At 42.0% G+C, this 14,221-nt stretch overlaps 2 protein-coding genes across 2 annotated transcripts in view; one reads left to right on the top strand and one right to left on the bottom strand.

Moving 5' to 3' along the window:
* LOC120034862 (protein glass-like) overlaps positions 1-14,221 on the top strand; it is a 467,553-nt gene that overhangs the window by 291,418 nt on the left and 161,914 nt on the right. The window lies entirely within an intron of this gene.
* On the bottom strand, positions 4,666-13,093 carry LOC120034829 (zinc finger protein 665-like). The gene is made up of 3 exons (XM_038981473.1): positions 12,167-13,093; positions 11,005-11,129; positions 4,666-6,283 (listed from the first exon to the last, which is right to left on the bottom strand). The coding sequence occupies exons 1-3, from the start codon at positions 12,411-12,413 to the stop codon at positions 4,979-4,981; spliced, it is 1,677 nt and encodes a 558-aa protein (XP_038837401.1). The 5' UTR covers positions 12,414-13,093; the 3' UTR covers positions 4,666-4,978.

Genomic DNA, 14,221 nt, shown 5'->3' with positions numbered 1-14,221 from the left:
AAGATTGATTGGAAAATAATCATTTTTATTCATTGGTGGAAATACCAGTCGATGTGCTCCAACTTCAAAGCAAAATCTACTTAATGGGCTAATACATCTTCAAGCTGCTGGGGTGTGTGTGTTTCTATTTTCCTCCCCCAAAATATGCAAGGTCCTCATAAGGGACTTCAGCTAAGTGTGCCCCGACTCGGCAAAATGTGTTTAGATTGTGTTGATTATCCCCGATTTCAGTGTGCCCGCCGAGAGGGGATTCTTTCTCCAAAACAGAGTAAAGTTGGCTTCAAGATCGCGCCTTCTTGAGGACAAAGAGGCTGATGTGCACCTAGCTGCTCCAAGGAGTTGGACAGTTTTGACTTCCCAACAGCAGCGGCTCACTTTCAGCAGGCCAAGATCCTCCGTAAACGCACGGAAAACTAGGCTGGAAGCAAATGATTGTGTTCGTCAGGCTCGGTAGGCACCCAGTTGCTTATAGTAGGAAACAGTTGTTATCAATAAGCCACATATATCACACGACAGGAGTCACGACCCCACCATAGTTAAAATTAAAATAAATATAACATTTATTAACATCATCCAGTAGAAATGTTTTGTTATTTATAAGGCCTAATGAAAATGTTCATGCCTCGGCTAAATTAAATTACTTGTTTTGTTATTTATTAATTAAATGTTTATACAAATAGCCTATAAGTAAAGGTTATTTGCAAATTATATTATACAAATATTATATTTTGAAGTTTTATTACTGTCTAGGCGACTTTTTCTTCTAAATGCTTATTTGTATTTTTTAAATGATATTCACTTATGATTTATAGCAGGGATGAAGACACAACGGGCAATGTTTTGCTTTTCAATAAACCTGTCATGTTGGTATAAGAAAATCATTCTAGTTTATTTTATTACAACTTTACAGGCAAATGTATATTCTGTTCAGTTGAATTAAAATCATGTCAATGTGATTGAGGTCCATGGGTGGACGCCCTAATGCGTTACGAACCCAATACATATGGATGTCCGGAAAATGTAAATCTTGCTGGTCACGTTGTCCAGCGCCAAACGGAAACCCTGGACCAGACCCTCCCCTTTCTTATTTAGGCACCCTTCAAAGTATACACCAGAGGTGGGACCAAGTCACTATTATTCGAGTCACAAGCAAGTCTCAAATCACAAAGTAGAACAGGTCGAGTCAAGTCCAAGTTGTGCATTCTAAGAGCAAGTCAAGTCACGTTTATGAAACATAAATACGTTTTAAAATACACCAAATAGCATACACTGAACAAAATATATAAACGCAACATGTAAAGTGTTAGCCCCATGTTTCATGAGCTGAAATAAAAGATCCCAGAATTTGTCTATACACACAAAAAGGTAATTTCTCAAATGTTGTGCACACATTTATTTAGATCCCTGTTAATGAGCATTGCCAAGATAATCTAGCCATTGGACAGGTGTGGCATATCAATAAACTGATTAAACAACTTGATCATTACACAGGTGCACCTTGTGCTGAGGACAATTAAAGGCCACTCTAAAACGAACCGGGCTAACAACCGCAGACGACGTGTATGGTGTCGTGTGGGCGAGCTGTTTGCTGATGTCAACGTTGTGAACTGATTGCCCCATTGTGGCGGTGGGGTTATGGTATGGGCATGCCTAAGCTACGGACAATGAACACAATTGCATTTTAATCGAGGGCAATTTTAATACACAGAGATACCATAACGAGATCCTGAGGGCCATTGTCGTGCCATTCATCGCAAGGATCTGGACACAATGCCTGGAAGCTGAAAATGTCCCAGTTCTTCCATGGCCTGCATACTCACCAGACATGTCATCCACTGAACATGTTTGGGATGCTCTGGATCGAAGTGTACGATAGCGTGTTCCAGTTCCCGGCGACATCCAGCATCTTCTCACAGCCATTGAAGAGGAGTGGGACAACATTCCATAGGCCACAATCCACAGCCTGATCAACTCTATGCGAAAGGAAATGTCTCACTGCATGAGGCAAATGGTGGTCACACCAGATACTGACTGGTTCTCATCCATGCCCCAACTTTAAAAAACCTTAAAAAAAAAAAAAAAAAGGTATTTGCGACGAACAGATGCATCTCTGTATTCACAGTCATGTATATATATATATAATATGAATTTGTTCTTAACTGACTTGCCTAGTTATATATAATATGAATTTGTTCTTGACTGACTTGCCTAGTTATTTATATATATATATATATACTGCTCAAAAAAATAAAGGGAACACTAAAATAACACATCCTAGATCTGAATGAATGAAATATTCTTATTAAATACTTTTTTCTTTACATAGTTGAATGTGCTGACAACAAAATCACACAAAAATTATCAATGGAAATCAAATTTATCAACCCATGGAGGTCTGGATTTGGAGTCACACTCAAAATTAAAGTGGAAAACCACACTACAGGCTGACCCAACTTTTATATAATGTCCTTAAAACAAGTCAAAATGAGGCTCAGTAGTGTGTGTGGCCTCCACGTGCCTGTATGACCTCCCTACAACGCCTGGGCATGCTCCTGATGAGGTGGCGGATATTCTCCGGAGGGATCTCCTCCCAGACCTGGACTAAAGCATCCGCCAACTCCTGGACAGTCTGTGGTGCAACGTGGCGTTGGTGGATGGAGCGAGACATGATGTCCCAGATGTGCTCAATTGGATTCAGGTCTGGGGAACGGGCGGGCCAGTCCATAGCATCAATGCCTTCCTCTTGCAGGAACTGCTGACACTCTCCAGCCACATGAGGTCTAGCATTGTCTTGCATTAGGAGGAACCCAGGGCCAACCGCACCAGCATATGGTCTCACAAGGGGTCTGAGGATCTCATCTCGGTACCTAATGGCAGTCAGGCTACCTCTGGCGAGCACATGGAGGGCTGTGCGGCCCCCAAAGAAATGCCACCCCACACCATGACTGACCCACTGCCAAATCGGTCATGCTGGAGGATGTTGCAGGCAGCAGAACGTTCTCCACGGCGTCTCCAGACTCTGTCACGTCTGTCACATGTGCTCAGTGTGAACCTGCTTTCATCTATGAAGAGCACAGGGCGCCAGTGGCGAATTTGCCAATCTTGGTGTTCTCTGGCAAATGCCAAACGTCCTGCACGGTGTTGGGCTGTAAGCACAACCCCCACCTGTGGACGTCGGGCCCTCATACCACCCTCATGGAGTCTGTTTCTGACCGTTTGAGCAGACACATGCACATTTGTGGCCTGCTGGAGGTCATTTTGCAGGGCTCTGGCAGTGCTCCTCCTTGCACAAAGGCGGAGGTAGCGGTCCTGCTGCTGGGTTGTTGCCCTCCTACGGCCTCCTCCACGTCTCCTGATGTACTGGCCTGTCTCCTGGTAGCGCCTCCATGCTCGGGACACTACGCTGACAGACACAGCAAACCTTCTTGCCACAGCTCGCATTGATGTGCCATCCTGGATGAGCTGCACTACCTGAGCCACTTGTGTGGGTTGTAGACTCCGTCTCATGCTACCACTAGAGTGAAAGCACCGCCAGCATTCAAAAGTGACCAAAACATCAGCCAGGAAGCATAGGAACTGAGAAGTGGTCTGTGGTCACCACCTGCAGAACCACTCCTTTATTGGGGGTGTCTTGCTAATTGCCTATAATTTCCACCTGTTGTCTATTCCATTTGCACAACAGCATGTGAAATGTATTGTCAATCAGTGTTGCTTCCTAAGTGGACAGTTTGATTTCACAGAAGTGTGATTGACTTGGAGTTACATTGTGTTGTTTAAGAGTTCCCTTTATTTTTTTGAGCAGTGTATATATACACATATATATATTTGGCCTCGTTTTAAAGTTATTGTCCTGCTGAAAGGTGAATGTGTCTCTGTGTCTGTTGGAAAGCTGATTGAACCAGGTTTTTCCTCTAGGATTTTGCCTGTGCTTAGCTCTATTCTGTTTCTTTTTATCCTGAAAAACTCCCTAGTCTTTGCAGGTGACAAGCTTACACCTAACATGATGCAGCCACCACCATGTTTGAAAATATAAAAAGTTGTAATCAGTGATATGTTTGCCCCAAACATAACACTTTGTAATCAAGACACAGTTAATTTCTTTGCCACATTTTTTTCAGTTTTACTTCAGTGCCTTATTGCAAACAGGATGCATGTTTTGGAATATTTGTATTCTGTACAGGCTTCTTTCTCTATCACTCTGTCAATTAGGTTAGTATTGTGGAGTAACTACAAGGTTGATCCATCCTTAGTTCTTCCAGCACAGCCATTGAACTCTGTTTTAAAGACACCACTGGCCTCATAGTGAAATCCCTGAACGGTTTCCTTCCTCTCCGGCAACAGAGTTAGGAAGGACATTGGTATCTTTGTAGTGACTGGGTGTATTCATACACCATCCAAAGTGTATGAACTTCACCATGCTCAAAGGGATATTCAATGTCTGTTTTTTTATGTTTACCGATCTACCATTGGAAAACCTCCTTGGTGTTTGAAATTCACTGCTCGACTGAGGCACTTTACAGATAGATAATTGTATGTGTGGGTTTATAGAGATGAGCAGTCATTCAAAAATCATGTTAAACACTATTATTGCACATAGAGTCTATGCAACTTGTGAAGCACATTATTTTGGCTTGCCATAACAAAGGGGTTGAATTACTTCAGACATTCCAGCTTATCATTTTTTATTCATTTTTAAAAAGACAAATCTCAATTTCATCAATTTGAAATGAAGGCTGTAAGAATGAAATGTAGAGAAAGTCAAGGGATGTGAATACTTTCTGAAGGCACTGTATATCACACAATGTCTGGATGCAATTTTCTACCCAGGAATATCCAACACTGAAATCTGTTACTCTCGTTATTCCAAATGCATCTGTGGATCTTTTCAGCTGACAACAATAAAAATGTATATTTGACTTTAATGCAGTGTTTGATCTAAACGTCAGAAGCTATCGAGCAGAATGGTTACTTTTCTATATTATACAGCGGAATGTTTTTTCTGCTGGTGTGTCCTGAGGTAGCTCCTCTCTGAGAATCTCTTCCCGCAATGCATACTGGTGAACGGCCTCTCTCCCTTGTGGACCTTCAGGTGCATCTTCAGGTTGCCAGCCAGGGCAAAGCGCATGTGACACTGGGTACAGCTAAAGGGTTTCTCCCCAGTGTGGACCCTCTGGTGCCTCTTCAGGTCACCAGCCTGGGAGAACCTCTTCTCACACTGGGGGCAGCTAAATGGTTTCTCCCCTGTGTGGACCCTTTGGTGCCTCTTCAAGTGGTCCTGGCGGGAGAATCTCTTCTCACACTGGGTACAGCTGAAGGGATTCTCCCCTGTGTGGACCCTCTGGTGGATCTCCACCTTCTGGGGGCAGCTGAAGCCTTTGTTACAGAACATGCAGAGGAACCGTTTATCTTTACTATTGCCTGATGTGGCTCCCCCTCCCCGAACCTCGTCTCTAGCCCTGTCGTCAGAGTTAAATACCTGATCGAAAAAGATGCTGCCATGTGAATCATAAGGTGCCATCGACAGGGATACTGGGTCGCGATCCCTGACTGTGTGTAAAGGGGAGTGGGTCGCAACATTTAGATTTGTCTCTAACCTATCCCTGCAGTCTAAGAAGTCACTGGTGTTGCTTTGCGAGTATCTTTCCCATAAATGAGTCTCGTCTGCATTACATGTCAGAGGAGCGTCGCCTTCCATTTTCACAGTCACCTCATCTACGACCAGACCCTCCCCTTTCTTATCTAGGGACCCTTCAGAGTATACACTACTACTGTACTTGTTCCAGTCCACTCTAGACAGATCAGTCTGTGTCTCTAATACCAAGGGCATGATGCCAGGGTCCATCACTGTAGTGTAAGAACGAGACAGATCATTGCCAGTCTCTACCGCATCACCTGAGTCCTGATGGGAATGAACCGTCCTCGGGCTTGGGTTTCCATAAAGTAAATACTTTGAGTCAGGAGCAGGAGAACAGCCCAGTCTCCCCAACAACAGTCTCTCTGGGTCTGATCCGTGGTCAGATCCCGTGTGTAAGAGCCTGTGTGTTACAGTTAAAGTCTCTGTGTCTGTCTCTGACTTGAGGACGGCGTTCAGCGTTCCACTGACCTCCGTGATGCTGGGTCGGGTCCTGTGCTGGGGCGTGGTGGCGAGGTCCTCCACGGCAACAGGGGGCACCACTCCAGCCGCTGCTCCAGTCTGGATGTCTCTGCTGTGTGTTGGGTTCTCTCCTTCAGTACTCTCCTGCTTGACCAGAGACAATCCTCCAGGACCTGCAGCCTCTGCAGACTGACAAGAAGAGAGGAGTTTATTATCGGTAAAAGGGCCAGCCCCAAGTGGTGAGGGTAGGCAACAACACCTCCGCTACGCTACCCCCCAAAACCGGGGCCCATCAGCAGGGCTCTACACTGGCCTTTTTTATAAGGAGCACGTGTGAGCCTAAGATTAAAAATGTAGGAGCACATAGAAAAATATTTGCAGTAACAACCAGTTTTCTTCGTAGTAATGGCGCAAGCATGCATGAGTCATGAATCTGCAGGCCTCGACATTAACACTTGTCCTTTTGTCCGGGACAAGTAAAAAAAATAAGTTGTCCTGATCGACAAGTCAAAATAAATCACACAAAAATCACAATATCAAACAATTACTCCGATCAGAATTGGATCAGAGGCCAACATTAGAATAATATTTTCCATGTACATATTGAAAAAGCCTACATTTCAAAAGTGTAGGTGACATGCATGTTGGCTACAGCCTCATGTCCAAACCGATGCCGACACGAGGCGCCAGAAAATGTAGCCGTTCTAACGGACAAAAGTAACTGGGTCTGTTCCAGGTGCTGTTGGCTGTGCCTCTGTACTACATGGACATTGGCTTACCCAAACTACAACTCATGCTTATTTTATTGGCTTCCTGGTAAGATTCTAATTTGATAAAGCCATAAATATATCATTGTTTCTGTCACAGGAGGCGGCTGAGGGGAGGACGGCTCATAATAATGGCTGGAATGGAGCGAATGGAATGGCATCAAATACATAGAAATCGTGTTTTTTTTTTTTTTTTTTTTTTTTCCCACTCTACCTTACCATCCATACCATAATTAGAGTAAACTAAAGGACAACAATACTTCTACTTACAGCTATTTAGCTCACATCTACGTTACCCGTAGTTAAATAACTATACATATATATTCCTAATTTCCGCTTTCTTCAAGTGCTACATTTTCACCCACAGCGGCCAATCCACCATTCATTCTGATCTTAACCCCAACCCTCCGCTATCCACAGATGAACGCATCTTTCCCAGCATCATGCATTTCTAGTTCCTTTTGCAATACATCCCTCCATTTTACTATGATGTCTTACGAGGGTCCTGAACCTAACTATTTCTTCTATTTCTACTGATAATTCCCGAAAAATAAATACCTTACCCAACAGTATAATGATTTTTCCCCATTGACTTATCGTGTTTTTTTCAGATGCCGCAACAACAGTTTGCAGGTCCATCTGAACCCTGATATTATGACACAACGACCAATCCTGGACCTGACTCCAAAAGCGAATCACTGATGAACAGTACCATAAAATATGTTGTATTGGTTCCGTTTCCTCGTGGCAGAGTCTGCACAAGGCTGACTATTCAATGCCCCATATTTAACATTCTTTTTGTAGTAGATATTTTATATAATAGCTTAAATTGATGTGTCAATTGTTGTATTACATGTCACTTCATAGACCCGATGCCAAGGTGTTGGGACATCAAAAACCTGATCCCAACTGACCTGAATTTTATACAGTATCGCGGTCAAACCTTTTGACTTCAAGTGAAACTGATTTTTCCCCCCGATTTACACTAATCATTTGAAGTAATTTATGATTTTTAATAGGTGTCAGACAGACTAACTCTAAGTAACTGCCTCTTCCAATTTTGTGGCAGAGTGATTAATTGGTTTTAATTTTGTATTGAGCATACACCCCTCCATACACTGTTGTTAATTGCTTGAGTGACAATTTTACCGTTCTTGTTTACAATGTCCTTCATAAATATTATACCCTTTGTAAAATTTTAACCAAGAAAATAGTTTATCATCTCTAACAATACATTGGAGTTTAGCTATATTATTTTTTGCAATATTAAATCTGCCTTTTCTGGAGGATGCCATTTTAGTAGCCAACTCATTTAAAAAGGAGGTTACTTTAAACAGGGATCTATTGTCAATCCATCAAAAATGTAAGGTTTTAATCTACAAAAAGGCAAAGAGCCCACTCTTAAACATATGTCGGGCCTCTCTTAGTACCTTGCTAGAAAACCAGTTTGGATTTAGATCAAATGTTGGTACAATGGAGGCGTAACTTCTCTAGGATAAGGGGCAGCATTTTCACTTTTGGATAAATAGCGTGCCCAATTTCAACTTCCTTCTACTCATCCCCAGAATATAAGATATGCATATTATTAGTAGATTTGGATAGAAAACACTCTGAAGTTTCTAAAACTGTTTGAATCATGTCTGTAAGTATAACAGAACTTATGTAGCAGGCAAAACCCCGAGGACTAACCATTCAGATTTTTATTTTATTTTTATGTCACTGTCTGTTCAATAAGTTTTCATTGGGAAGCCAGATTTCTAATCACCCTGTTCTCAGTTCCTACTGCTTCCACTAGATGTCACCAGTCTTAGGAAATAGGTTGAGGTTATTCATTTGTGCAATGAAGAAGAAGGCCATCAGGAAGCAGTGTAACGTCATGTGTACTGTTTGAGAGTTGCGCAAGACTAAAAAAAGTAGCCTTAGTTTGTTGCTCTCCTGTATTGAAAACAGATAGACCCGTCTTCAATTTGATCGATTATTAACGTTTACAAATACCTTAAGTTGTATTACAAAAGTAGTTTGAAATGTTTTGGCAAAGTTTAGAGGTAATTGTTTAGATATTTTGTAGTGACATTGTTCAAAAATGGAGCTGTTTTTTTCTGGATCAAACGCTCCAAATAAATGGACAATTTGGACATATGGACGGAATTAATCGAACAAAAGGACCATTTGTGATGTTTATGGGACATGTTGGAGTGCCAACAAAAGAATCTCGTCAAATGTAATGCATGTTTTATATTTTATATCTGTGTTTTGAGTAGCGCCGGCAGGGTTGAAAAATGCTACTCTCTCTTTGTTGACATTGTGCTATCATCAGATAATAGCATCTTATGCTTTCGCCGAAAAGCCTTTTTGAAATCTGACATGGTGGCTGGATTCACAACGAGTGTAGCTTTAATTTGGTATCTTACATGTGTGATGTAATGAATGTTTGATTTGATATAATTTTTTTAAATTTGGCGCTCTACATTTTCCCTGGCTATTGGCCAAGTGGGACGCTACCGTCCCACATATCCCAGAGAGGTTTTAAGAGAGGATTAGTGCCTTAATATTTAATACTTTTAACCCTTCAAACTCATGTTCGTTATATAAATATACTTGTTTATCTGGTTTGCCATTCCAAATAAAGTGAAATATTTTTTTGCTCACATTATTTGAAAAATGATTCTCCTGGAGATGGTAAAGCCATGAATAAATATGTAAACTGCGATATCACTAGATAATTAAAATCAGGGTAATCTTCCTGTAAAATGGTTTCAAGATTCAATCTATTTTGCTCAGTTTTCGATCAAAGTTAATAGGTCAACTTTTTTGGGATATGTACACCAAGCACATCGACTTCACCATTCGCCCATCTAAATTAGGAGACCACATGGCAATTTAATGTTTGTATCTTTTAGAGACTCAATCCGTAACCTAGTACACTTAACATAGTTGGGTTTTAGTGCAGAGAAACTGGAGAATTTAAATAGCCACTGCTAAATAGTTAATTCATTGGTTACCCGGACTATCTGCACTGACCCTATATTGCACTGACTATGCCAACATTTCCCAAACTAGGGGTCGTGAATTGAAAACGGGGTCGCGAGAGAAACTATGAAATAAAATACGCTTCGTTCATAGAACCCGGGTTACGTCAGTAACCTCCGGTAGCCGCTAGATGCGGTTGTAATAAACAGAGCGGTTTCTGTTTCGTCCTACAAATGAAATGTTGCTCTATCATTTGAACGGTTTAAGCTACAAAATATTATGACCCCCCCCCCCCCCCCCCATCACCGAAAGATAAGATTCAGGAACACATGTGCATCTCCCTCTACAATGCCCACAAGCCTCAATAGAACAGAGTGGACTAGACCAGTCACTAAATCAGACTGGGGAAGAAATAACATCAATGATGATGTTCTTTTCTACACAGAAGATCATACAGAATTGCCTGATTTTCTGAACTTCCCAATACCTTTCTGATCCCTTATTGATGTCACTTGTTCAGGTATCATGGTTTTCATCTGGATTCACATGGTCAGTCCGTTATGGAAAGAGCAGGTGTTCTTAATGTTTTGTACACTGTGTACATATACACACGCACATACACCGACAACACAAAACATTTTACACTCAAAATATGCAGCTGTTACTCTGTTCTTTATTTTACTCCTACTATTATCTATCCTGATGCCTAGTCAATTTACTCTGCCTTTACATACATATCTAATACCTCATACACTGATCTGGAACTGGTACTCCCTGTATATAGCTCCATTCTTGTGTATTTTATTCCTCGTGTTCCTATTTTTTTTAAAATATTATTATATATTTTTTTATTTATAATTATAATATTGTAATGAAACAGCAGGGAACAGGTCTCGAACCCTCGACCTTCTAGCCCGAAGTCCGGCGCGCTATCGACTGTGCTGCAAAAGCATGCTCGTGCGGCAGAGTCGATTTCCGCGCTTATAAACCCAGGGTCGTTACACTATATATATATTTTTTACTCTTCATCACTGGGAAGCGCTCGGGAAGGATTCCGAATGTGTGACTTTGGATGTTTCTGTCAGTCTTACGTGTCTTTTCCTATGAGATGACGTGCAAATGCGGGCCACATTTGATGTACTATAATTTTAGATGTAACACTATGATACTAACCTCTATCACAATAACATGCTGGGTTGAGGTTCCATTTCCCTCATCAACAGTGATTGGTTGGTCATCTCTCCACGCATTTGGTCCTGCTGGCTTGACAATGCTCCTGTGTCCTCCAGTGAGATGTCCTGAGAGAGTGATTGGGGGAAAAGTGGTGGTTAAGTTAGGTACTGTCAATGTTCAACGCAATATTGTACACTATTGACACTGTTTACAATTGGCAAGGATGCAAGGTAACACCTCATAACTTCTTGATATACTATTTATTGTAAATAAAGAATCTGGTTAGAACATGATACTGGCCGTGTCCGAAATCGGGCTTGCCTACTACTTACTTAAACTGCATACTGTGTAATAATCGTATTATATACTATTTAGAACGTACTGGTTAGTAAAAAATAATACAGTATTCAACAAAATCCCAACACACTAGGCTAATCCATTGTTTTACATTAGATAGTGTGTCGATTCTGCCTGCACTCCATTGAGGGACGAGCATCGCAGAGGGATGAGAGAGAGCATGTGACGTGAGACAGTGAGGCTCATTGTGCTTTCAAGACTGGAAACTCGGAAATAACCGAGGTCAAATAATGACATCGGTGATCTTCAGGTAGGAAAGTCGGGGCTCTAGAAAGATGCCCATATTTCCGAATTGTAATTTCCAGTCAATTTTCCGAGTTCCCAGTTGTCTTGAATACAGAGAAGTCTGAGATTTACTTGTTCTGCATCGTTTTGAACTCGGCATAATACTGATAATGCGTCATCTAATTGCGATGTTTCCCGCCATTCGTTCATTTGGTAACTCATCCCTGTTGTCAAACACAAGTGAGTCTTACTCGAAAGTGAGCATTGACTTCTACTAGATGAAAAGCCGACATGACTATAACATACTAGCATTCAAAGCGTACTCAATTTTAGAAAATTCACATACCTATATTTGCGTTCTGAATTGTAGATATTTAGGTATTTGGAGAAGGCAATTAAGTCTTTGTGCAAAAATACTTATCTTAATTGCTCTGCCTGGTAAAACACAAACATTGTGCAAGATGGCTGTCAGGGAACGATTGCATACTATCCAAGTTCCAAATATAGTTAACACATCTGAACACGAGCAGAGGGGAACAGGGCGACAGTCCCCGCAGCCTCGCCATTAAGCAAAATGTACCTCGTGCCATTCCTCTGTATTGGTCGAAGATCTTGACACTATTGGGACGACTCGCGAGGACGCGCTCCCGTGATACCTTCAGTTCCAGTAGCTGTAGTTTCCTCCTCAATGTCCTGTTTTCTTTCTGGCTTTGAGTTATTTCCAAACGGAACACTGCATAGTCGTCGTCTACGAGTTTACAGATCTCTGCCACAGCGGCATTCGCTAGCACCTCCATAATGGAGGCTATTTGAGTGTGAAAAACCATAACGTCACAGTTAGCTAACGCGAATTAAACCCAACCTGGGGTAAGTATGTGATGCTGTGCAGTTAAATGAACAATGGCCCAGTGTGTTATTAAACGTCTAAATGACAATAACCTTAACGTGGAAATTGTTATTGGTCACTTCCGTTTGTTTGGCGTCATAGCGCAAAGGGTGCGGTTAAATGAAAAAGCGATGCGCGCTGTTCTGTGAATTACGGTACTGCTTATTACGTTGCACATCAAATCTCCTATGATCAGTGTCTTTCAAGCCGAGAAGAGAAAATTACAATGAATAGATTTATTCCATCTACATCACCTCAATAAGTTAAATATTCAACTGTCCTTGTTCTAGCCTAGGTTTACTGTCTCTCTAAAAATAGGTATTTACACAACAAGCCTGTTTCAAATGGTAAATTAACAAAGGATTAATGAGGGGTATGTGGTTAATTACCCTCTTAGCCCAAGACACTCAACATAACTACAGTGCATTCGGAAATTATTCAGACCCCTTGTCTTTTTCCACATTTTGTTACATTACAGCTTTATTCTAAAATTGATTAAATTGTTTCCCCAACTCAATCTACACAACATACCCCATAATGTAGAAATGTTTGCACATTTATAACAAATAAAAACTGATATCACATTTGCATAAGTATTCAGACCATTTACTCAGTACTTTGTTGAAGCACCTTTGGCAGCGATTACAGCCATAAGTCTTCTTGGGTATGACACTACAAGCTTGGCACACCTGTATTTGGGGAGTTTCCCCCATTTCTTTTCTGCAGATCCGCTCAAGCTCTGTCAGGTTGGATGGGGAACGTCGCTGCACAGTTATTTTCTGGTCTCTCCAAAGATATTAGATCCGGTTCAAGTCCGGACTCTGGCTGGGCCACTCAAGGATATGCAGAGACTTGTCCCGAAGCCACTCTTGCGTTGTCTTGGCTGTGTGCTTAGGATCGTTGTCCTGTTGGAAGGTGAACCTTCGCCCCAGTGAGGTCCTGAGCGCTCTGGAGCAGATTTTCATCAAGGATCTCTCTGTACTTTGCTCCGTTCATCTTTCCCTCAATCCTGACTAGTCTCCCAGTCCCTGCTGCTGAATAACATCCCCACAGCATGATGCTGCCACCACCATGCTTCATCGTAGGGTTGGGGGTTGGTGCCAGGTTTCCTCCAGACGTGACTCTTGGCATTCAGGCCAAAAAGTAAAATCTTGGTTTCATCATACCAGAGAATCGTGGCCTGAGTCTTTTAGGTGCCTTTTGGCAAACTCCAAGCGGGCTGTCATGTGCCTTTTACTGAGGAGTGGCTTCTGTCTGGCCACTCTACCATAAAGGCCTGATTAGTGGAATGTTATAGAGATGGTTGTCCTTCTGGAAGGTTCTCCCATCTCCACAGACGAACTCTGGAGGTCTGTCAGAGTGACCATTGGGTTTCTTGGTCACCTCCCTGACCGAGGCCCTTCTCCCCCGATTGCTCAGTTTGGCCGGGTGGCCGGCCCTAGGAAGAGTCTTGTTGATTCCAAACTTCTCCCATTTAAGAATGATGGAAGCCACTGTGTTTTCGGGGACCTTCAATGCTGCAGAAATGTTTTGGTACTATTCCCCAGATCTGTGCCTCGACACAATCCTGTCTCGGAGCTCTACGGACAATTCCTTCGACCTCATGGCTTGGTTTTTGCTCTGACATGCACTGTCAACTGTAGGACCTTATATAGACAGGTGTGTGCCTTTCAAAATCATGTCCAATCAGTTGAATTTACTACAGGTGGACTCCAATGAAGTTGTAGAAACATCTCAAGCATGATCAAT

Source organism: Salvelinus namaycush, chromosome 42, assembly GCF_016432855.1.
Source record: "Salvelinus namaycush isolate Seneca chromosome 42, SaNama_1.0, whole genome shotgun sequence".
NCBI classification, from domain to species: Eukaryota; Metazoa; Chordata; class Actinopteri; order Salmoniformes; family Salmonidae; genus Salvelinus; species Salvelinus namaycush.
This window is presented reverse-complemented; position numbering and strand designations above follow the sequence as displayed.

Bases quoted from the DNA above. Each gene is read 5' to 3' on its own strand.
- LOC120034829 (XM_038981473.1), bottom strand. From the start codon at position 12,413: ATGGTTTTTCACACTCAAATAGCCTCCATTATGGAGGTGCTAGCGAAT. The intron at 11,130-12,166 runs GTACATTTTGCT...TCACTCTCTCAG, and splicing joins ATACAGAGGAATGGCACGAG to GACATCTCACTGGAGGACAC. The intron at 6,284-11,004 runs GTTAGTATCATA...TCTTCTTGTCAG, and splicing joins AGCATGTTATTGTGATAGAG to TCTGCAGAGGCTGCAGGTCC.